The sequence below is a fragment of the Durio zibethinus genome, chromosome 16 (assembly GCF_047325235.1).
Source record: "Durio zibethinus cultivar Kanyao isolate XHJ-2024 chromosome 16, ASM4732523v1, whole genome shotgun sequence".
NCBI classification, from domain to species: domain Eukaryota; kingdom Viridiplantae; phylum Streptophyta; class Magnoliopsida; order Malvales; family Malvaceae; genus Durio; species Durio zibethinus.
The window spans coordinates 3,040,526-3,065,648 of NC_143177.1; the positions used below are offsets into that span (position 1 = coordinate 3,040,526).

General features: G+C 28.5%; 2 protein-coding genes across 2 annotated transcripts; one reads left to right on the forward strand and one right to left on the reverse strand.

Annotated features, from left to right (window-relative positions):
• The first annotated feature begins 1,561 nt into the window (after positions 1–1,561).
• On the forward strand, positions 1,562–4,164 carry LOC111291687 (3-ketoacyl-CoA synthase 11-like). Its single transcript, XM_022883572.2, has 2 exons — positions 1,562–2,530; positions 3,148–4,164. The coding sequence occupies exons 1-2, from the start codon at positions 1,742–1,744 to the stop codon at positions 3,931–3,933; spliced, it is 1,575 nt and encodes a 524-aa protein (XP_022739307.2). The 5' UTR covers positions 1,562–1,741; the 3' UTR covers positions 3,934–4,164.
• A 3,742-nt stretch (positions 4,165–7,906) lies between these two features.
• On the reverse strand, positions 7,907–10,816 carry LOC111291691 (armadillo repeat-containing protein LFR). Its single transcript, XM_022883586.2, has 8 exons — positions 10,574–10,816; positions 10,242–10,408; positions 9,962–10,104; positions 9,624–9,880; positions 8,990–9,095; positions 8,759–8,897; positions 8,540–8,667; positions 7,907–8,400 (listed from the first exon to the last, which is right to left on the reverse strand). Exons 1-8 carry the CDS (start codon positions 10,752–10,754, stop codon positions 8,145–8,147), a joined length of 1,377 nt encoding a protein of 458 aa, XP_022739321.2. The 5' UTR covers positions 10,755–10,816; the 3' UTR covers positions 7,907–8,144.
• Positions 10,817–25,123: the final 14,307 nt, after the last annotated feature.

Below are 25,123 nucleotides of genomic sequence, written 5' to 3' on the forward strand. Positions count from 1 at the left end.
TAATAATAATAATAATAATAATAATAATAATAATAATATATGATTTGTGTAAATTAGGCCTATAGCTATTTAACTTCATAATAGTCACGTTTAAATCAAATTGAATTGAATTAAAGCTTAAAAAGCAAGTGAAGGCAGCAATTATGGCACAAAGATGAACCAAATGATCAGACTGATGAACAAAACTTTGGTCCTAAATTAAATGGGAAAATGAATGTTAATGGAAACTTTCAAATGGATTGAGTACCCTTTTGCTTGGATTATAAGGGTATGTACATACAAATGGTTGAATTGTACTTCAAACTGCTTATTAATTAGAAGGTTGAGGCATTCTTGAAAGAGTAGCAAAGTCAAAATCCATACCCATAAGGCAGAAATGGCTGGCTGTTCGGTACCAAAATATGCAGTGTTTAGGGGACCAAGTGTCCTAGATTTTGGTCCCAAATCACTACATTAATAAGAATACATTAGCTGTGTCTGCTTGGATTTCAAAAATACTAGCAAATAATTAAGGGAAGGAGGCTAGCAGTTAAACAATGTTATCAATTAGCCCAAGAAAATTGAAATTCCAACATCAATAATTAAATCTATCCTTTAATATTTTGGGCATTGGCATCTGAATGATTATTTCATAAAATTTTCATCGCTAAAAGTCTGATTACTCTTAATCCTTTAATATTTTTATTATTTTTCACATTCGATGTACTTAAATGGTTATTTTATGAAATTTTTATCGCTAAAAATCTTATTTTTGTTAATATACTTGCCACTTAGTTGGCGGCCCTAAATTATTGATTTTAATATCAATAAGTTAGGGTTTCAAATAAGCCCCCAATTCCAATCCATAATTAATTTTTCTTTTAAGAAAAAAATTTTGAGATAATACATGAATTTACCCTCTAACTTTCCTTAAAATCATACTTCATCCCTATAATTTTTATTTTGATTACATAAAAAAAGTCATGCATTGCAAGTTAATTTTACCATTACAGTTATCTTAATTAGACAACAGAATAAGATAAATTTATCTTATTTCTTTGATTAATTTTAGATTATGAGTTAATTTGATTTTCTTTTACTAACATTGTCTTTTAATTTGGGTAAGCTAAGTTGTTCACCAACAAATGGTATCATGCAAATAATATATTAATATTCATTTGACATGTCAATCTTTTATTTTTTTTATATATAGAGATCAAAAGATTGAGATAAAAAAAATTATAAATATTAAAATTTAAATTTATTTTTAAAAATTAATTATATAAATCAACTGAATTAATTTAAAATCGTCAACCCTCTTTCTCTCGCATGCATTCACAATTTCACACCATAACAAGAGTGGCAAAGCTGAAATTCGTTCATTATAAGAGGGCAAAATATAAATCTCACTAATATAAATTAACACAAAAAGTATATATAAAATAAAATAAAAATTGGAGAAAAAATTTCCCGGTTGGCGAAATCAATGCGATGGCGCGTTCACAATTAAAAGTTCGTTGGGGTGGTTGCATCCTCCAATCTCTCTAGGCCCTTTAAATTGCTCCAACTTCTTCCCACAATTGCAACTTATTTACTCTTTTCCCAATCTTTCCTTCATTTTCTTAGCGAATTCGAAAACCAAAAAGCTACCGATTTTTGTTCAGTTCTTTACACCGAAGTTTTCATTTCTTGAATTTCAGCAACTTTTCTGATCAGGGTTTTGCTTTAGAATCCAAATTGTGTTTGGTTTAGAGCAAAAGGAATGGCGCAAGAGAGTAGGCAAAGCTTGAATGCTGAGCCTGTACAGGTCCAAACAGCTTCATCAGAAGAAGGAAGATCAAACAATCTCCCAAACTTTCTGCTTTCAGTAAGGCTAAAATATGTGAAGCTTGGCTACCATTACTTGATCTCCAACGCCATGTATTTAATGCTAGTGCCTCTCCTATGCATTGCTTCGGCTCATCTTTCAACGCTTACTTTCCTTGATTTTGTTCAATTATGGGACCAACTCAAGTTCAATCTTATCTCAGTTACACTTTGCTCAGGTCTCTTAGTTTTCTTGGCCACACTTTACTTCACGAGCCGCCCCAGGAAAGTCTACTTGGTGGATTTTTCCTGTTATAAGCCTGAAGCTGATCGAACCTGCACCAGGGAGATCTTCATGGAGAGATCTGGTCTCACTGGCAGCTTCACTGATGAGAACTTATCCTTTCAAAAGAAAATCCTTGAGAGGTCTGGTTTGGGGCAGAAGACCTACTTGCCTGAGGCGGTGCTGCGTGTCCCACCGAATCCGTGCATGGCGGAGGCCAGGAAGGAGGCTGAGATAGTAATGTTTGGAGCCATTGATGAGCTCTTGGCGAAAACTGGTGTCAAGGCTAAGGATATTGGAATCCTTATTGTGAATTGCAGCTTGTTCAATCCTACACCATCTCTTTCCGCCATGGTTATGAACAGATACAAGCTTAGAGGGAACATTTTGAGCTACAATCTAGGCGGAATGGGATGCAGTGCTGGGCTTATTTCTATAGACCTTGCTAAACAGCTGCTACAGGTATTTTTTCACCTCCTTAAATCACATGTTTTTCCTGTAGATAAAGTGTTGGGTTTTTAATTTAAATAATGCATTTTTTGGTTATAAATGAGCCAATCTCATTTAAAATGGTCCACTCTAGAGGAATTGGAACATAGGGCAAGAAAATTTTATATGTTCCACTAGCCTGCAGAGCACATGTGCTCGAGATGGTAATTGGTCTTATATTAGGTGAGCCACATTACAGGATGGCTGCAGGTGATCTTATTAGGCCAACTGACTCGAGGAAAAGACAGGTCTCATAATCAATTTAAGAAGAAAAGGTGCACGCTACTATTAAATTCCCAGCTGTAGCTTAGAGGTTCCAGACCACCCAATTGGAAATGTGGAAGGGTAACCTTAGCTGGTTAATTTCCACTGTTACCATTGAGTTACATGTTATGGAACCCATCAAAAAATAACGTTAGAACTAAAAAGAATAATTAATGCAAATCTAAAGAAATAAATAGCTTGAATAAAATGAAAAATCGAATAATCTGTTAATAAAATATTCGATTTTTCTGATTGTAAATATTAGAAAAGTAATAGGTAGATTTGCTATAGATGCAATGACTGAAATAGTTTGTTCCAATTAACAGGTGCAACCGAACTCTTATGCCTTGGTGGTAAGTATGGAGAACATTACTCTCAACTGGTACTTTGGCAACGACCGATCAATGCTCGTCTCAAATTGCCTCTTCCGTATGGGTGGTGCTGCAATCCTTCTCTCCAACCGGTCCTCCGATCGCCGCCGCTCCAAGTATCAACTTATTCACACCGTACGAACCCACAAAGGGGCTGACGATAAATGCTATAAGTGTGTCTTCCAACGCGAGGATGACACCAAAAGAATTGGCGTTTCCCTCTCGAAAGACCTTATGGCTGTCGCTGGAGAAGCTCTCAAAACCAATATCACCACTCTCGGGCCATTAGTTCTTCCAATGTCCGAGCAACTCCTGTTTTTTGTCACTTTGGTTGCGAGGAAAGTCTTCAAAATGAAGATCAAACCATACATTCCAGATTTCAAGTTGGCTTTCGAGCATTTTTGCATTCATGCAGGAGGAAGAGCTGTGCTAGATGAGCTTGAGAAAAACCTTGATCTCACGGATTGGCACATGGAGCCATCGAGGATGACTCTTTACAGGTTTGGAAACACTTCAAGCAGTTCTTTGTGGTATGAATTAGCTTACTCTGAGGCAAAAGGAAGAATCAGAAAAGGTGATAGAACATGGCAGATTGCTTTCGGCTCAGGATTCAAGTGCAACAGTGCGGTTTGGAAGGCATTGAAGAACATCAATCCTGCCAAGGAGAAGAGTCCTTGGATTGATGAAATTGACGACTATCCTGTTCATGTGCCTAGGGTTGCAACAGTTGGTTCTTCCTAAATACCATAACTATCATTAAGGAGAGAACATTAATTACTATTTACTATTATGATTTATTTCATACATGGTTAATGTGTTAATTTGAAGGTTAATTCCAAGTTAGAAGCAAAAAAAAAACACATCTTCCATCACTTTTTCACATTTTCCTTTTTAGTATTATAAAAATAATTGATTAATGAATGTAAATCTTACACAAAGAAATGTTACTTATTCCCTTATTTGTTGAACAAATTTGTTGCCTACCTATTTATTTGGTATATTGTGTTGGAATTACTATAAACTTGAGGCTTCAGTTTAATATAAGAAAAAAATTTCTGAAAAATACCCATAAGCTTATATAAATCAATTACATTAAATTTATAATTTCATGAATAATCTTTTGACGGTGTCAATGTCAACTTTTAATAACTATGTTTTTTTTTTCCAAACAAACCAATCGAGCTAGAGTGTAGCTTTAATGAACAAAGAAAATGCATTCTGAAACAAGTTGAGGATCATGGGGTGTCATGCAAGGAATCCATGCATAGTTGTTAATCTAACAATTTGGGTTAGAGAAATTTTGCACCCAAGCAAGCATGTTTGATTGGGACTTCAATCTGATTGGCCTTGATTAAACGAACCAACAATGAAAATTTTGGTTTACCCAAACCTGACTTTGATCTTTCTACTTTCGTTTTTCTTTTTTATTGTTTCTAGGAGTCAAAGAAATAAAATCCTTAAAACTTGCATTTCCATTTGAAAAATGATTTGGCTCGTTCTTGAGAATCACAAAAATTTTACGTGACATCATTAACAAACATTAATTATGTATTATCATGATCTAATCATGGAATTCATTAATTAATTACTCCTTCTCAACCCTATGAAAGATTTAGATAAAATTTTTTGGTGAAATTTGTGAAGGTTTTTATTAAAAATGATTACATAAAAACTAAATTCGAAAATCAAAATTAATAAATTAAAATATTTCATTACATAGATCAGTGTGTAAAATTTTTAAAAAAAAATTATATATTTTTTAAATAGATATTTTAGTAAAAATGTTGATAAAATTTTTACCATTGAATAAGTATCGATAAAATTTAAATTATAAACAACATTTTTAATAAATTTTATATATTATTAATCTTCACATTGAATTTTATCAATCTATCGATTTATATTTTTTATTAAATTTTTCATTAAATCAATTTTAAAAAAGAATTTTATAAACTTTACCTCAAGAATTTCATGCAAGTTTTTTCCATTTTAATACATACATTATTCACATCAAATATAAGTTTTAAAAATTTTTTAATGCATATAAAAATTTTAATACTTTTCATTTAAGTTTCTTAAATAAAAAATAAATATGCAAAGCTATCATTTAAATGCAATATGTTAGTGCATCTGGCACGATTCATTTTGAATTAATCTATTTTTAAAGGTAATTATTGCTATAAAGAAACCATAATTTAAGTATTCTTTTTCTTAATCCTTCATTTGTATGTTAAAAAGTAGTAGTCTTTTCAAAATATTTTGAAACAAAATTCATCATTAATATTTGAACATTCCTTCGTGCACTCCAATGATGCACTCACATATATAGTTATTTTTTATTTTAGGGACTTAAGTAAAAAATACTAAAATTTTTATAGGTTATAATAGAATTTTGAAAATCTATATTTTATGCTAATGTATTGAATACAACAATAACTACAACAAACTGTTGGTTGCATGAAAATTAAAAAAAAAAAAAAAAAAAGAATGATATTTTTATAAAAAAAATAACATCTTCAACTATATCGTTAATTCTTATATTATTTTTTATTATTTACATTTATAACTTTGGTAGTCTACTTCTAAAAGCTTTGCTCTCTCTCAAATCTATAAACTCATTTCTCCTAATTAATATATACATCGGCCTATGTTACATGTGTCCAAATTATCTCAAAAAATCCTCTCTCATCTTTTCTTCAATTTAAATTGCTTTTAATTTTCCTCGAATCTTTTTATTTTCTTATTTTATATTTTTTAATCTTACCAAGCATCTGTTTAAATATCTTCATTTTAGCTATACTCATTTTCTTGTTATATTATTTCTTAACAGCTCAACACTCAATCTCATATAATAATGTAAATATGAAATGTGTGTATTAAATGAATGTATATAATCTTTTTCTTAATATTTATCTTTGAGTTTTCTTCATTAACAATCTCATAAACTAGGAAACCACATAAGCATTTTATCCCCTTCTAAAGCTCAAAAATGCCTTAAAAGGTATGATATTAAGAAAACTAGTATATAAGTTTTCAACAACTTGACTTTTCTACTTGAAGATCTTATTTCGATTTTTTTATTTTGTTTTAAAGCAAAGAAAATTGTAGCTTACAACTAAAATTTATATACGAAGAGGTTATAAGTATTAGGATTTAAACTTCAAATTTATTAAATGTTATTTTTTAAAGATAATAATATAAATCAATTGAATTAAGTTTTGATATTTGAAAAAAAAATTTTGATTTTTTTATAGGAAAGTTACGTGTGTTAATGTAAAAAATTTATTAAAAAATGGTATGAAAAAGATACTTTATGCTAACAAATAATTTTCTTATCCTCTCAAAATAATGACATCTAATCATATGCATGATTAATGTAAATATTACTTATATATGTAATTTCATAAAAAAAATCAATGACATAAGCTTGGTTTAGTAATTGTTAATTTTGTTTCATAAAGTTAAGATTTAAAATTTAATTTGGTTTAGTAATTGAATTTGACTTCAAAATTGAAGATTTTGAATTTGAAGTACAATCATAATAAAAAAAATTTTAAAAAAAAGAAAAAAAATGTCACTAAGGCAAAAAAGAAAAATATACATGGGCCGTTTGATTGAATAAGGCTCACTAATTTTCTCCAATATTGGATACTTGAAGTTTGTCAAGCCCATAGTCGTTAGGGAACCCAAGAGATTGGGCCGGGCAACCATTCGGATGTTGGAACGAATCGGATCCATTTGGATAAGTGGAAGAATCTAAAACCCACGTTTATTTTGTTTATAATGATAATTAATTAATCTATAAAGGCTAACTTTATGAAGCAACCAAATATTTAATAAATTTAAGATTTTGTTGAGACCAAAATAACCCATGAGATTGGACTAAGATATTTAGTAATAAAAGTTTGGATTAAGTTCAATCTAATTCAAACAATCAATGATAATGGGATCGAAATTAATTAATCAAATTAAGTTTAATGGATTATGTTGACAGTCCAATGTCTTTTTTTTTTTTTTCTGTCCAATAACAGTCGAATGCCTTCGGGTTAGTAGGATGATTTAGTGGAGGAAAAAGTCCATAATTAAATTAATAGAGCCCAATACAAACGAGACTAGAGATTTCAAGTAAGATGAAACTGTATGGCAAACGATTTTGCTAGAGAAAATATAGCATTAGTAGGTAGTTATTAAAGATTGAACATTTGGTGCTAGAAGAAAATTCAGCACAACGATTGAGAAAAGGCGAGGCTCAAATTAAAAATTTTGGAGATTTCAACGTAGTGGGATTCCTAAGATATACCCCATTTCAAGGGCCATTGGTTCTCTTCGTGTTTTGGTCGGAAAAAATTTAAGAGCAAAAGAGGTTATTGTCAACTCATAAAAGAAAATTTATGAATTTTTTTTATTTATACCGTAAGGATTCGAATCTGATTGCTTTATATCCAAACCTTAAACTTTAACCACTTGTATCAACTTCTATCGATAGGTTTCTTACAACTTCGATAGCTAAAACAAGTCTTCAAAAGTATTTATATTTTTTGCGATTTGAAATTTTGGTCCAATTATAAATGGTATTAAAATTCCTTTAAAATTCCTCAATTAAAATCAATGATGTGTCCGTTGACCATTGACCAAATACAGGGATGAGTAGCATAGTTTAGCCGTCTTGCCCTATATGTCATGCATGAGGAGACAAACAACAGCTTATGATCGGTTGTCGTAATGGGTTGATGTATACAAATACTAGGAGATAGCTTTATAGCGTAGCTTCGTGAGGGTTCAAACTTCAAAACATCAGTCGAATACAGGAACAATACAAAATTACACGCACTACATAAATAATGATTAGTTCAAAACTTAAAATCTATACTCAGTAGTCAGCTTAGGGGCCAATGTCGCAATATAACAGTCGACTTCGTTAGTGTAAAACTACAAAAAGAGCAGGGTCTCAATTACAGGCCCCAAATTCCCCGAGCTGCTGCAATTTTGTTGCTTGGTTTAGAGGTCAGTTCAAACAAAATCCTTGCAAATGTATCAGAATGTCTACCGTCTGAAAAGAGTATCTCCGCAAATGCATTTTCGTAAGCTAGCAGCGACGTCCTGTTCTGAGGATCAGATGCAAGGTGCTCTATTATCATTGCAGCTTTTCGGCAGACTTCTGGCACTGGATGTGGTGTCTTGATCACTTTCAGTATACGATCAATGGCCCTAAATTTAGTGAATTGTATATAAATAATTAAGTCATTTTGGCAGCAAATCTTAATAGTAAAGTTAATAACTGGACTATTAATTATCATCACTGTCATCATCATTATCCTATCATCTATATTTACTAAAAAAAAGATACCATCTCTCACTAGCAAGCTTCAATCTGCAGTCCATATTTACATCCACAAGGTTATAGAGTGCACCAATGGCAGCAGCTTGTGCATCAGATGCCTGCAAACTCAAAAGATCTACCAGACGCTTGTACATCTGCAATTCAAAATGAAGTTCTTACTACAATTTTTAACATGATAACACATTTACTTGCACAAGAAAATATTGTCAGCAGAATGATATTCACCTGTGGAATAAAGGGAAGGAGAAGAGGTTCATTATCAGGATTTATAATCATGCGCCCAAGAAATTCAGCAGCTGCACAGTGCCAGGCTTTGACTGGAGATCCTAGCATCCCCATGATAGCTTGAACTGCACGTTTTTCGCTGTTTGGTAAAACAGTTCATGTAATCGTCAACCAGAAGTTAGAAACTAGAAAAGCATGCACTAAAGCAAGAAAGCAGATCAGGGTTCTCACTTTATTTTAATGTAGGATGGTTTTGGTGAGCTAAAAATTCGAAGATCAAGCAAGGGAGCCAGATTTACAATTGTCTCAATGGCATTTGTGACGAGTTCCTCATCCTCTGCCAAGAAAAGAAATTTTAGAGGAAGCATAAATTGAAACTTTGAAAGATCTAGCGAAATTTTTACAATACGTATTAGAAGAAAAATACCATTAACCTACATGAAAAAAGAGAGACTATTTTGTAGAAGGGGAAAAGGGAAATAAGAAGAAAAAAAATGCAAATATTTTCTATAGCAGTAAATATAGCCCACGAAGTTCCCATTCCACTGCTCCTGATGATTCACCATTGGTCTACACATAATAAACTCAACAGAAAACATTTCAAGACCATTCAAGAAATGCAATAATTTTCCTTCTGTTAACAATCAGTATATCACAGCCAAACTAGTTTAAGACTGTCGCATCTGATGGTACCTTCAACACGCAATCATTCCCCGTCTGAGCAATGAGCCAACCAAGTTATAAATATAAAATTCTTCAATCTTGTCCTAGAATCTAAAAGTTTATAATTTTTGAAGGATACAGACATATATATACATAAACTAAAATGTACATGATGAAAGAGAAAAGAGAAGGGTTATCTCACCTACGTTGTGATCTTCTATGCACTGAAACACAGTTTCCAAGCAATGCCGATGTTGAGCCATAGCAATTTCATTCTCTGGCATGAAAGAAAAGTTGCGAATAATATTAGAAGCAGCAACAGCACACTGCTGTTTTTCTGCTCGACCCTCATCATCTAGATTAAATAGGCCATCTTCATCAAACCACCACTCTGATGGACGCAATTTACTTGAATTCTTCTGCCCTGACAGTTCTACAGCAGAAGAACCTGATCCTAATCTGCCATTCCAGAAAAACAAACATATTCATTTTCCAGTAATTCAAACTAACAAGAGAGCATAAAAGGATTTTCCAGCCTACCCTGACTGTGGCAGCAAGGTATTCGTTCCCAACGCCTGATATTCATGTCCAAATCCAGTTACAACAGAACTCGCACCCAATGTTCTAGCTCTATGTCCCTTTCTAAGTTCCTTAGGAAGGGCTATATCACGCCAATCATCTATCTGCTCCGCATTATAAATAATAATAAAAAAAAAAGCTACCACCGCCATCATTCAATCTTAAAGCACATGGATATTCCAAAGAATTCTCACCAATTTATAATAAAATAAAAGTTTATCGAGACATAGAGAAAACATACAATTTGGAGAAGAGCATCGAGCAAGCCGGGGATTTTGGCTAAGCAGGCGTCTTTACGCATATCATCTTTCTCTTTGAAAGAGAGCAATGTGAGAGTGTTCAAAGCCCAAGTCAACTCACTCTTCAACCCACTTTGAAGTGCTAGAACTATCCTTTTATTGTTTTGCTCTAATTACAACACCATTAACAAACTTAACAAACAATTTTATAATATATATATATATATATTAACAAAATAACTGTAAATCAGAAATACTCATAAATCAATGGAATGCTTTTCTTATGTTTACAAATTGTACCTTTTGTTTTAATTCTGGGTTTAGGATCTATTACCTGCGAAGGATGTGTGGATTTGGAGGGAAGGGCCGAGGAGAATTGAGGGAGCCACTGAATCAGCTGCGGAAGCGGAGGCTGCGCTTCCTGCCGTGCTGCCAAATGGACGGCCTCTCTTGGGCGGTGGTGCAGCGGTGCCACCACCCGCGACACCAGATTTACCCTGCTCTCTCTTCTGCATTTTTTAAAAAATATTTTTTTCCTTTTCTCGACTCGGAGAGATTTGATGTGGTGTTTCTTTAATTACCCGAATCCGACTAGCCCGAATTATATACCTTTGAAATAATAACAATAATGGATCCAATATGAGTTTGAGCTTAGTTCTCGTAAAGATAGGAGAGCTCTATGCTTGGCCCAGTTAGTAATCTATAATCCCCTAAAAAAATATTAAATTACTCATTTCCTAGTTTGGTAAGAATTTAATACGTGATATTCGATTATTATATTTTCGTATCATAATTATAAAAATATTTTTATAATTATTTATTATAATACCTTATATCATATTATAAAAATATCATTTTCTTGAATTAATTATTATGTTTGTAGGTACCTTATTTGGTATAGGTTTAATTTAATTGGGTCTGGCTCAATAAGATTTAATATATTTAGTCCAATTAATCATTGTATTTTATATTTTATTATTTAATTTATTTATTTTTGGTTTTTATCTTCTGATTATTCAGTTATTTGGTTTTTATTTATCTTTAATTTCTTTTATTTTTTATTTGATTTATCTTTAGTTTTTTTTTATTATTAGATTAGGTGTTAATAATAGGATAATAATAAGAATAAAAGAAATAAAAAATAATGAGGCTATCGTGAATGAGTAATGGCAAAATTATGGATGAATTTAATTTTTATGGGATAATGCAAAAATCTTGTTGAAGGAAGTTATGGCTAATCAGAAACTCTTGTGATTACCCTTATAAATATAGAGCTGAATCCAACAAAAATGAACAGCAACAAACACAAATCAGCAACAAGAGATCAGAGACAAAGAAACACATAGTAACAGAGAGAGGAATACAGAAATAGAGAATACAAAATATAAAGATCAGGTAGATCACACTCAAAAAAGGTAAAAAATATACAACAGAAAGCAAAATGATCAAGCAAAAATAAAAAAAAAAATTGAAGATTTTTGGAAAATTTTGGAAAATTCCCAAATTTTAGCAAAATTTTTTAAATTTTGGTGAATTTTTTGGCACATGTTAAGTTTTTGGGTGAATTTTTTAACGTCAATTGAATTTTTCTGTAAGCTTTCCAAAATCTAGTTGAAGATTCTGATGAAGGTTAAAATTTTCAGTTAACATCCGACGAACCAACCCAAATTTTAATGATTTTTTTCAAAATTCAGTGAAGATTCAATCGAAGTTCTTCGATTTGTAGAAAGAGAGAAAAAAAAAAAGAAAAAGAGAAAGAAATGGGAGAGAGGAGAGAGGAGAATCTGAAGAAAAAGACCAGACTTAGGCTTTTATATCACCCCCAAAATGACGCTGTTTTGGCGTTTAAAAGGACTTAGGATCCATGCATTTTCATTCGAGTAACCCGACCCATAGCATTGACCAATTTTTGACTCGTGTTTGACCTACCTCCAGCTTTTAACTCCAGCGGAATCGAATCGTGAGCCAAGTTGCCAAGCTGCATCCTCGAAGCTACCTTTTCTATCTTTAGTCGAGCCGATTTATTTTTTGGTATTTTATTTATTTATTTAGTTATATTTATAGGTTTTTTTATTTATTATTTTGTATGATTAAATTTTAAGGAAAAAAGTATAAAAAAAATTAATTTTTTTAGAATAAATATTAATTGTCTAATGATAGAATTTTTAAAAATTTCAAATGGTAAATTTTTATAAAATTCGTAAATGAGAAATTTTTTCTAAATTTGTCTCAAATGGTGGAATGATTTAGATAAAATTTCAATAACAATAACTAATATTTTATTTTGAAACAAAAAAAAAGAGAAAAAACTAAAAAGATAAAAGATAAAAATATTAATAAAATTTTGAAAAAATACTAATTACCCAATGATGAGATTCTTAGAAATTTCAAATAGTAAATTTTTAAGAAATCACTAGCTGAGAAATTTCTCTAAATTTCTCTAAAATGGTAAAATAATTTAGATGAAATTTCAATAAAAGTAATTGTATTTTTTTTCAAATAAAATTTTTGGTTGAAAATATTTGATAATTATCCAAGAAAGAAAATCTTAGAAATTTCAAATGGTAAATTCCTAAGAAATCTCTAAGTGAGAAAATTTTTTTAAATTTGTCCCAAATGGTGGAAGAATTTAAATAAAATTTCAATAAAAATAGTTGTCATATTATTTTCTTTCTAAAAAAAAGAAGAAAAAATTTTCTAAATAGCCCCAAATGGTGAAAATTTTAAAAATTCAGAAAAAAAAGATATTTCTAATTTTGCTCAATTTGTGGAATAATTAGATATTTTTTCAACAAAAACCAAAAAACAAAATAAAATAATTAAACTTTTTGTTACGACGAAGCCTCTTCAAGAAAACAAATAGATTGTTGAATACTTTTAAGGTGAAAAAATATTTTTAAGAGTTCTATCAGATCAATGGAAAGTCCTAAGAATTATTTTCAATATTTGAACCTTAAATTTTAAAACCATTAAAATCAAGATCTTATGATAAATTTAAAATTAAATGGTACTATCATTTGGATGGGCATGTAGGAGTGCTATAACTTTTCTCATATGTAACCGAACTCCTACACTTTATTCTGGTTTATAAACTTGAACTTATTTTTTTAAGGACCCTTAGTCAAGATTAGGAGCTCGTTAAAATGGTAGATTCGTTAAGTAACCAATCATACCTAGTAAAAAAGATTAGTAGTAACTCCATTTATTAAGTTTAGCTATAGATTTACAGATCTATATGTTATGACAGTTTGTCAATTCCACTAGGGATGCTATAGAAAATCAGGCCATAAAATTTTAAATATATCATATCCTTTGATATAATGGTTTTAAATTGTAATTATTGTTTACTAACATTTTTCCTTTTTTGTCTCTTACTTTATTTATGGGGTTGACGATTATATGTTCCTTCACACACACTATCACATGTATTTATATTACATAAGCTCTATACTCGGGCTTTATTCCTGTTAGGAAGGGGTAAAGTACTTACGCTCTCGTAAGATAATAATCTTCATAATGGCTAACAAAATACTCTCACTCAAATTAAATCTTTTTCATTGGTAGCCTGTGATGGGTGAAGATTTGACTGCCTTACTAGTCTGTGATAAAAGATGACGTAAGGAACAATTTAAAAACCTTTAGTGGTCAAAGTCACCTAACCCTACATATAGTTTAAGAGGTTAGCCTTAAGATAGAGCCGTTCTTACCCAATGATAGATGTATCTTGAAATTAAGACACAATAAGAAATATTTTTTGTATCTATCCATTTTGTTTGTTTGGCTTTGTGCATTTGCATCATGATAATATCATGCATCATTTTCATTATCATATTCAACATTGTCTTTTGCATCATTTTCATATAGGGAATATGTACATCTCATACCTATCTAAGAAAATGTATGTTACATGCAGCATATCGTTTCTAATAATAATTATGGTATTCAAGATTCAAGGATAGCTCCACCAACTAAGAATCCTACATAACCAACTCACCAATATAATATAAGAGCTCGAGTCAAACAAATGAAACATGAAAATTTTAATCATCTCGAAAGGATAAAAAAAGCTCAAGAGAAGCTGAAAGAAGAGTTGAGTAAAATTTTAGATGCTTTGAATAAATTGAACAAAAAGAAAGGAATAAAAGGAAACACTAGCCAGCAAGATCATCCATCACAAAAGGTGTATAACCCTTTATACCCTTATAATTTTAGGTCGCATCAAGCCCAATCTACACAAAACCCACCACAACAGTGGTTCACATATCTGGTAGGATATACATACCCTGAAATGCCATCAGCTTTGAACTCAAAACATTATCAGAGTTATGTAAATCATGTTTTTACTAAGAAGGTAGTAAAACTAGTACCAATCCCCAATGTGAATGATCTAGAAGATAAAAAAGAATTGATGCCTATAGAGAAAGAGACTTTAAAGGACTCAAAAGCTAAATAAAAGATGAATTTGTTAGAGAAAAGGTTATGAGCCATAGGGAGAATCGATTCTTATGGTTCTGTAAATGTTGTTAGGCTCTATTTAGTCTCAGATGTCATTATTCCCCAAAAGTTCAAGGTTTCGAAGTTTGAAAAATATGATGGTATAAAGTGTTCGAAGACCCACATTACTATGTATTATTAAAAAATAACTATTCATGCTAATAATAAAAAAACTTTTAATGCACATTTTTTAAGATAGCCTTACGGACTCTGCTGCTAGGTGATATTTCAGTTGGACAAGACAGGCATTCAAACCTGGCGTGATATAGCTTACGATTTCATTAGTCAATATTGACATATCATAGATTTAACTCCTGATCGCCTATCCTTACAGAATATGAAAAAAAAGTGATTAAATCATTCAAGGAATATGCCTAAAAGTGAAAGGACATAGCTATTTAGGTACAGCCTCTTTTGACTGAGAAAAAAATCATAGTGTTATTCATCAGCACTTTAAAATCTCTTTATTATGAAAATATGATAGAAAATGCAATGAAGAACTTCACTAGTATGGTAATTTCAGGGAAAATCATTGAAAATATCATTAAGAGTGACAAGCTTCAAGAAAAAGAAATAACTAAGAAAAGAGGGTTGCCTAAAAAGAAAGAAGTCGAAGCCCAAGCTATAAACTTTGATAGGCAAGAATACAGAAGCTATGCTTCATATCCACCGTCAGTTCATACTGTTTACAATCTTGTAATTAATGGTATTGAGTAGGCCCCTTACCAACCATATCCACAACTAGCTTACCCACCAACCTACCAATCAACCTTTCAAGTACATGTATCAGTTTCAAAGCTTAACAACCAAGTAAGTGGTTTAAGGAGATCTCGGGATAACCAAGAAAGGACGCATATTGATCCTATCCTCATGACTTACACTGAATTATTCTCAAAACTGATCAATAATAACTTGGTATCTCTAGTTATTCTAGAACTATTAAAGTCACCCTATCCAAAGTGGTACGATGCTAATGTGACGTGTAATTATCGTAATGAGAACGTGGATTATTCTATTAAAACCTACCTTACTTTTAAACATAAAGTGCAAAGTTTAATCTAAAAAGGCTTAGTGAGCTTCGCTGAATCAGGAGGATAAGATATCAATAAAAATTCTTCACCTGATTGCATAGAGGCATAATTTTGAGAAAGATAAGGCTGGTTGAAAGTTGCTTGTCATTTTAAGATTACTTTCAAAGTAATGTTAGGAATTCTTTCATGCAATAAGGTTTCATTTGTTATCATTTTAATAAAAGACAAGTTGATAGATTTCATTACATTTTCTTTTTTATCTCAACCATTATTCCGTGCTTTGTTATTTGTCATATCTTTTTATTCTCATTCTCAATGATGAATATTTAGACAATGATAACAATAATTCTGAGATTTAATTTTGAAAACTCATTCACATTGATAAAGCTCAATTTGAGGAGACTATTTGAGCAAAAGAAACCAACTAGTAACAAATATGAAATTAATATATCTTAAAGATATACAATTTTTTATAAAAATTCATGAGCTTGTTTTTGTTTAATAGATGATCTTCAAAGAAAACATTCATGTTTGATATGAAAAATAGTCATTTTTCTTTTACCTTTTGAAAAACCATTCATTGCTATCCTTTTGGGCCTATTATGATTTCTTTTTTAAAAAAACTCCAACCAAGGATCACCCTCCACACTATGGGGTAATTTAAAAAAAAAAAGGTAAAAGATTGCAAAAAGGTCTCAAAAATAGAAAGAAAAAAAAAAGCAAAACAAAAAAAAAAAGAGAAAAGAAAAATGAATGCCATGAGTTGGGGCAAAGTAATGAAAGTCATTTTGTAAAGAATAAGGTGAGTGAAAAAGAAAAAAGTAATGAAATGATGTGGAATAGGGCAAAATGCTAAGTTGCATCAAATGATGAGAAATGATCCTTTGATTTTGTTTAAACACATATTTTGAGACTATTTTATCCATTTTTTTCATGATCCCTCACAATGACCTATTTACAACCTTTAAAAGTCTATTTTGATCAAGTGTGAATGCTTGAATTGAATGATCATATATTAGGCTAAGGTATGCTTATGATAGAGCAATAGAATTGTGCTATGCTATTGATATGTGGGAGATATCAATAGAAAAAAAATGAAAAAAAATGAAAAAATAAAAAATGAAAAAATGAAAAATGAGAAAAAAAGAAAACTCAAATTGAAAACCCAAAAGGGTAATTTGGGTAAAAAAAATATTTGAGCTGAAAATTAGATGGACAGTTCTAATATATGAAAGATCAAAGACATTTGAAGATCCCTCAAAGCTAGGGCAAAGTTTAATGCGCTTAAAATTGATTTCGGAAGTCAAAGGAATGAGTTTTTGAAAAAGAATTTTAGATTAATGTTAATAACTGTCTAAGTATTTATTGTTTAGACATTATGATACCATTCAATGCCATTCATCTTAATGACATGCTTTAAATTTGTTCCTTTATCCATTTATTTTTATTAAATTCACTTCTTATTGATTACCTTTTTTTCAATTCACCTTTTTTTTTTCTTTTTGCATCCTCAGAATAAATCGAAAAAATGTATGATTGCGTTATATTTGTCAAGATTGAAATAATAATGAATGATGATGTTCATGAAAGATTCATGTATTCCTTCAAAAAGAAATCTAAGAAGATAGGGGTAAAAAAATAAAGAGATGGCAAAAACCTAAAAAGATGATTTGGATAGACATCGAAGATGACCAAGTGATGAATATAGTGATTGATTGGTTGTCATAACTTATGAGATGTGATCAAATAATGGAAATGATATGGATGAAATTCATTTTGAAATGGTTAGTTCTGGGAAACCTGTGAGTTATGATGAAAATAATATGGATTAATAAAAGAAATTTATGCTAAAATTGTTAATGCTGAAAAGCCTGTGAATTACAATCAAATTATGCAAAATGATGTGGATTAGTTGACAGAATTTATTCTAGGATAACTAGTGCTAAGCAACTGAAAATAGAAAAATATGGGATGGAGGAGTCTTAAGAACCATATTACCACAATTAATTAGAATTTTATGCATTATGTTTGCATCATTATTTGAACAATACATGCATATAATTTGGTGAATATTTCAAACTTTGTTTGGACATGCATTAGCCAACAAACATTTTATGGCATCTACATTATTGTGAGAATCCAGATTGTTGCGTTTGCATCATTGATCATGACATTCATTACATACAAAATTTTAACTTTGATAAAAGTTTGAAAGTCATCTGAAAAAGAAGTTTTGAATCTTTTGATGAAGTTTCTTAAGATAAAATTATGAGTTTTCAAATGAGAATCTTTGAGATTTTAATGAAAATATTTTGAATTTCTAATGATAATCTTTGAATTTCAAATGAGACTCTTTAAGTTTTCAAATGAGAATATTTAAGTTTTTAAATGAAAATCTTTGAGATTTCAAATGAGAATATTTAAATTTTAAATGAGAATTTTTGAATTTCAAATAAGAATCTTTAAGATTTCAAATGAGAATATTTTAGTTTTTAAATAAGAATCTTTGAGTTTTTCAAATGAGAATATTTGAATTTCAAATAAAAATCTTTGAGTTTTCAAATGAGAATCTTTAAGTTTTTCAAATAAGAATATTTTATTTTCAAATGAGTATTTTTTAGTTTTCAAATGTAAATCTTTGAGATTTCAAATGAGAATCTTTGAATTTCAAATGAGAATCTTTGAATTTTTAAATCAGAATCTTTGAGCTTTCAAATGATAATCTTTGAGTTTTTCAAATGAGAATCTTTGAGTTTTCAAATAAAAGTCTTTGAGTTTTCAAATGAGAATCTTTGAAAATTTTTGAGTTTTTAAATGAGAATCTTTAAAAATCTTTGAGTTTTTAAATGAAAATCTTTCAGTATCAAATAAGAATCTTCAAGTTTTCAAATGAAAATCTTTAAGTTTCAAATGAAAATCTTTAAGATGTGAAACCTTAAAATTCATCATATGTGAATCCTTAAACTAGAATGAGAAGCTTTAAACTTTTGGATGCGAATATTTAAATTTGTGAATGAGAACCTTTGAATGAGAAACTTAAATGTAATACGAATGTGAATCTTCGAAAAGCTTTAAACTTTTTAGATGTGAACCCCAAATTTGTCAAATATGAACCTTTAAACTTAGATGTAAAGCTTTAAGATTTATTGAATGTGAACTTTGAATTTGAATGAGGAGTTTGAAATTTTGGATGAAATCCTGAAGTTTTTAAATGAGAAAATTTTGAATCAAAATCTTTGAAATTTGGGAAATGAATCCGTGAAGTATTTCAAAAGAAAAATTTTACCTTTTGGGTGTGAATCTCCAGAATTCGAATGTGAATCTCTAGAATTCAAATCTTTAAATGTTAGATGTGAGCCTTGCAATTTGCATGCGAATCCCTAAATTAAAATTTTGGATGTGAATCTCACAAATACGAATCTTGAAATCTTGCAATCTAAATCTTTGCAAAGCTGAAAAATGTTGCATATCTAAAATTTTATGAATAAAATTCTTGTGAAACTGAAATTTTGATAATCAAATTTTGGTGAATTCTTTTGAAGCTGAAAGGTTTTTACGAATTTGAATTTTAGTAAATCTTTGAATTGCGAACTTTTAGATTTCAAATTCAAATTGTAAATCTTTGAGTTTCCTAAAAATTCTTTAGACACAATCTATGACTCCTCTAGACAATATTATCGTGGAGCTTTATTTATTTTTGTAAGTTGTTAAGCCTCTGTTTATAGGAGTTTTATTTATTTTTAAAGTTATTGAGCTTCTGTTTAGAGCAATTTTATTCAATTTTCAAAGTTATTGAATCTTTGATTAGATGAGCCTTTATTTTTCAAAGTCGTTGAGCCTCTGTTTAGAGGAGTCGTATTTATTTTTTCAAAAATTGTGAGCCTTTGCTTAAAGAAGTGTTATGTCATTCAGCCAGTTTGAGTGTTTGATTAAAAAAACCAAAAAAAAGAAAAATGAAGATGTTGGGATGGTTATCTAGATAAGAAGGGTGTCTACGTTTTTGCACAATTCCTGTTACACAAAAAATACTCAAAAAGGGATAGCTATAAACATCCTACTTGGCCAAGTCCAAGTTATTTGGGTCTGGCTCAATAGGGTCCAATATATTCAGCCCAATTAATCATTGTATTTTATATTTTATTATTTAATTTATTTAATTTTTGTTTTTATCTTTGATTATTCATTTTATCTATTTTATTTATCTTTAATTTTTTTCATTTTTTATTTGATTTATTTTTAGTTTTTTTTTATTATTAGATTAGGTGTTAATAATATGATAATAATAAAAATAAAAGAAATAAAAAATAATGAGATTGCCATGAATGGGTGATGGTAGAATTATGGATGACTTTAATTTTTATGGGATAATGCAAAAATCTTGTCAAAGGGAGTTATGGCTAATTAGAAAACTCTTCTAATTATCCATATAAATATAAACCTGAATCCAACAGAAATGGACAACAACAAACACATATCAGCAACAAGAGATTAGAGATAGAGAAACACACAGTAACAGAGAAAGGAATACAAAAACAAAGAATACAAAATATAAACATCAAGCGGATCACACACAAAAAAGGCAAAAAATATATAGTGGAAAATAGAATGATCAAGCAAAAATCAAAATTTTTTTTAAAGATTTATGGAAAATTTTGGAAAATTCTTAGATTTTAGTAAAATTTTCTAGATTTTGATGAATTTTTTGGCATTGGTTGAATTTTTCGGTGAATTTTTTTATTCCGATTGAATTTTTCAACAAGCTTCCTAGAATCCAATTGAAGATTTCGATGAAGGTTGAATTTTTCGATTAATGTCCGGCAAACCAACCTAGATTTCGATGATTTTTTTTCAGAAGCTAGTGAAGATTCAACCAGAGTTCTTTAGTTTATAAAGAAAGAGAGAGAAAATGGGGAAAAGAGAAAAGGGAGAAAGGAGAATCTGAAGAAAAAGACCAGACTTAAGCTTTTATATCGCTTCTAAAACGACGTCGTTTTGGCATTTAAAATGATTCAGGATCTGCGTGTTTCTATTTGGGCGACCCGACCCATAGTGCTAACCTGCTTTTAACCCACCTCTTACTTTTAACTCTAGCCGAGCCAAGCAGTGAGCTGAGTTAGCAAGTTACATCCCTGAAGCCACATTTTTTGTCTCCAACCGAGTCGATTTAGCTACCAAGCCAAACTGATTTTATTTTTTGGCATTTTATTTATTTAGTTATATTTATTGGTTTTTTTATTTATTATTTTGTATGATTAAATTTTAGGAAAAAAAAAGTATAAAACAAAAATAAAATTTTTTTAGAATAAATATTAATTGTCCAATGATGAAATTTTTAGAAATTTCAAATAATAAATTTCTATAAAATTCCTAGGTGAGAAATTTTTTTAAAAATTTGTTCCAAACAGTAGAATGATTTAGATAAAATTTTAATAACAATAATTAATATTTATTTTCAAACAAAAAAAAAGATAAAAATAAAAAATAAAAGATAAAAATATTAATAAAATTTTGAAAAAAATACTAATTACTCAATGATAAGATTTTTAGAAATTTTAAATGGTAAACTTTAAAAAAATCTCTATGAGAAATTTCTCTAAATTTGTCCCAAATGGTGAAATAATTTAGATGAAATTTCAATAAAAGTAATTTTATTCTTTTCCAAATAAAAATTTTGGTTGAAAATATTTGACAATTATCCAATTATGAGAATATTACAAAATTCAAATGATAAATTCCTAAGAAATCTCTAGGTGAGAAAATTTCTTTAAATTTATCCCAAATAGTGAAAGAATTTAAATGAAATTTCAATAAAAATATTTGTCATATTATTTTCTTTCTAAAAAAATAAAAAAAATTTTAAATAAGCCTAAATGGTAGAGAATTTAGAAATTCAAAAGAAAATATGTTTTTAATTTGATCGAAATGATAAAATAATTAGATATATTTTTAACAAAAACTAAAAAATAAAATAAAAATAATTAAACTTTTTTCGATGATGGAACCTCTTCAAGAAAATAAATGGATTTTTGAATACTCTTGAGGTGAGAAAGTAGTTTTAAGAGTTCTATTAGATCAATGGAAAGTCTTAAGAATTATTTTTAATATTTGAACCTTAAATTTTAAAATCATTAAAATTAAGACATTAGGATAAATTTAAAATTAAATGGTACCATCCTTTGGATGGGCATGTGGGGGTGCTATAAACTTTCCTATATATAACCGAACTCCCACACATTTGTTTTGGTTTGTAAACCTAAACTTATTTTTTTAAGGACTCTTGTCAATATTAGAAACTCCTTAAAATGATATATTCCTTAGATGACCAATCACTCTTAATAAAAAAGATTGGTAACGATTTCATTTGTTAAATCTAGCTATAGATTTACAGATCTATATGTTATGACAATGTTCTTATATCATAATTACGAAAATACATTTTCTTTTAAATAGATTATTATGCTCTTACATCATAATTATAAAAGTATCTATTCTCTTATAATTATTTACTATAATATCCTCATATCATAATTAAAAAAATACACTTTTTTTATTATTAGATTACAAAAATACGCGTTTTCTTATTATTGGTCGAAATAACTATAATACTATCCTACTATAATTATAAAAATATTTTTTCTCCTAATTAATAAAAATTACTATAATACTCTTATTCTACCATAATTACGAAAATGCTATTGTGACTGCTTAATAGGAAGTTGACACGTGACACTTTATTTCAAAATCAATAACACATATTAAAATAATCACCTTGATAATTACTCAAATTAACTATTTGTTTATTTGATATGATATTAACTTGTGCTTATATTTACTACAATACATTTCTATCATAATTACAAAAATATTTATCTTATTATAATTAATTAAAATTACTATAATACCATTTTATTATAATTATATAAATATCCCTCTTAATACAATTGATTAAAATTACTTTAATGTCTCTCCTATCATTATGAAAATATTCTTACTATAATCGATAAAAAATTATTATAATATCTTTCATTTTATAATTATGGAAATGCTTTTATGAGTGTTTCATAGAAAGTTCACATGTGGCATTTTATTTCAAAATTATTACAATACATTTATTAAATTACATATTAAAATTTCAACATAATGTAAAATTAATCATATATTAAAAATTAAAATATTATTACAATTGGTTTATAAAAGTTTGACATATGATATTTTATTTAAAAATTATTATAATACCATTACTAAATTACATATGAAATTTTAACATAATATAAAATTAACTACATATTAAATTACTAAAATACCTTTACCATTGTTTCATAAAAATTTGACATGTGGTATTTTGTTTGAAATTTAATATAATAGCTCTATTGAATTACTTATTAAATGTTAAATAACATACATTAAACCTATTCCTATTGAAATTATTATAACATCCCTTTCTTTATTTGATATGATTTTGATATGTATTTAAATTTATTATAATACATTTATACCATAATTATGAAAATACCAATTTTCTTATAATTAGTTAAAATTATTATAATATCCTCCTACCATAATTATAAAAGTATCCATCATATTATAATTGATCAAAATTACTATAACATTATTTTATTATAATTAAAAAAATACCTCTCTTATCATATTTGATCAAAATTATTATAATATTTCTCATACCATGCTTACAAAAATAATTTTTATCATAGTTGACCAAAATTATTATATCATCCGTTATGAGTATTTCATAAGAAATTAACATATAATATTTTATTTTAAAATTATTATAATGCTCTTATTAGATTTCATATTAAATTTTAACATATTTTAAAATTAATCACATATTAAATTATTAAAATATTTTTTTCATTACTTTATAAAATTTAACATGAGACATTTTATTAAAAATAACCCAAACTAAATGTTCAAGTAAATTAAATAATTATAATTTTTATTAAAATAACAATTAAATAATTTATACTTTAAAATAAAAAAATATTTCATCCCCAACGTAGTGGGGACTACACACTGAGCTTTAGCATTTTTTTGTTATCTATTCAAAAATAATAAAGTTTAATCCCCAACGTAGTGAGTGTAGGTGAAAAAAGGCCAAAATTCGTCTGGGCTTTAGCATTTTTTGGTATCTACTAAAAAAAAATAAATAATAATAATTTACCAAAATATGATATAATTTTTTAAATGGTCACATTAACTAAAAATAAGAACTACATTCATAGCAGACGTCACACAATTTGTATGATAAAGATTCAAATCAAATTAGATTCTATTTGATTTTTTTTAATAACGCGTAAAATTATGAATTTGTAAAATATGATTCAAATTTAAATTGTATTTCATTGAATTCACCAATTTTTTAAATTTATTTTTTATATATTATTTTAATATATTTAAATAAATTTAGCTATAAAATAATTATTTTTATTTTATAAAAATTTAAAATATATATAAAAATTAACAAAAAATATAATTCGATTCAATTTGATTTTTTTTATTTTTTAATTTAAAATTTAAACTGAAGTTAATATATATATTTAATATTCGAATTTAATTTGAATCAAATAAAAAATTTTTATTCAAACCGAATATTATTGTTTTGAATCAAATTTTAATCTCATGTGCTTGTAAAAACCAAGTTAAAACTTGACATGCAGTAAATTAGAATGTATATATTGAGTTGTTATTATAAGAACCAAATAAGCGATCCGCAAGGCTAAATCGTTTCACTTCTGCTTCTATAGAAAATCAAACTATTCTGTAGCCTCCGCTCGGCGGGCACCACACCCTTAAATATGTTTTTAAACGGATACCACAACACTCTCAAGCTTTGTATACATAGCATCATCGTGCACCTATTATTTCGTTAGACCATATCAACTAAAATTTTCAAGCAGGCAATAATCCCCTAATGAAGTGAAGATTTTTCTATCCAATGATGTTATTTGTTAGACATTCCATTCACATTTATGTTGAGCTTTTTCTTTAGAAATGTAAATGATATATTTGTAAATTATTTGAATTTAATTAAAATTTTTTTAAAATTTATTTAATTATTATTGAATTAAATTTAAATAATTTAATATATTAAATGAATCAAATTTAAATATTTTTATATTTAATTCAAATAATTCGTAAATTTCATAAAAATTTTCAAATTTAATATATATTTTTATTATTTAATTAAAAAAATAATATTTTTATCTTTATATATATATTTATTTATACACACACGTAAATAACCTAACTTAGAAAAGAAATGCTAACGGTAACCATTATCATACTCTCCTTGTAACTAGAGTTGGCATTGGGTCGCGTTCGAGGTGGGTTTTGCTCGCTTCGAA

Coding starts and splice junctions, on each gene's coding strand:
- LOC111291687 (XM_022883572.2), top strand. CDS start 1,742: ATGGCGCAAGAGAGTAGGCAAAGCTTGAATGCTGAGCCTGTACAGGTC. Junction 2,531..3,147: donor TTGCTAAACAGCTGCTACAG/GTATTTTTTCAC, acceptor TCCAATTAACAG/GTGCAACCGAACTCTTATGC.
- LOC111291691 (XM_022883586.2), bottom strand. CDS start 10,754: ATGCAGAAGAGAGAGCAGGGTAAATCTGGTGTCGCGGGTGGTGGCACC. Junction 10,409..10,573: donor AATCCACACATCCTTCGCAG/GTAATAGATCCT, acceptor TGTTGTAATTAG/AGCAAAACAATAAAAGGATA. Junction 9,096..9,623: donor CATAGAAGATCACAACGTAG/GTGAGATAACCC, acceptor TTTTCTTGGCAG/AGGATGAGGAACTCGTCACA.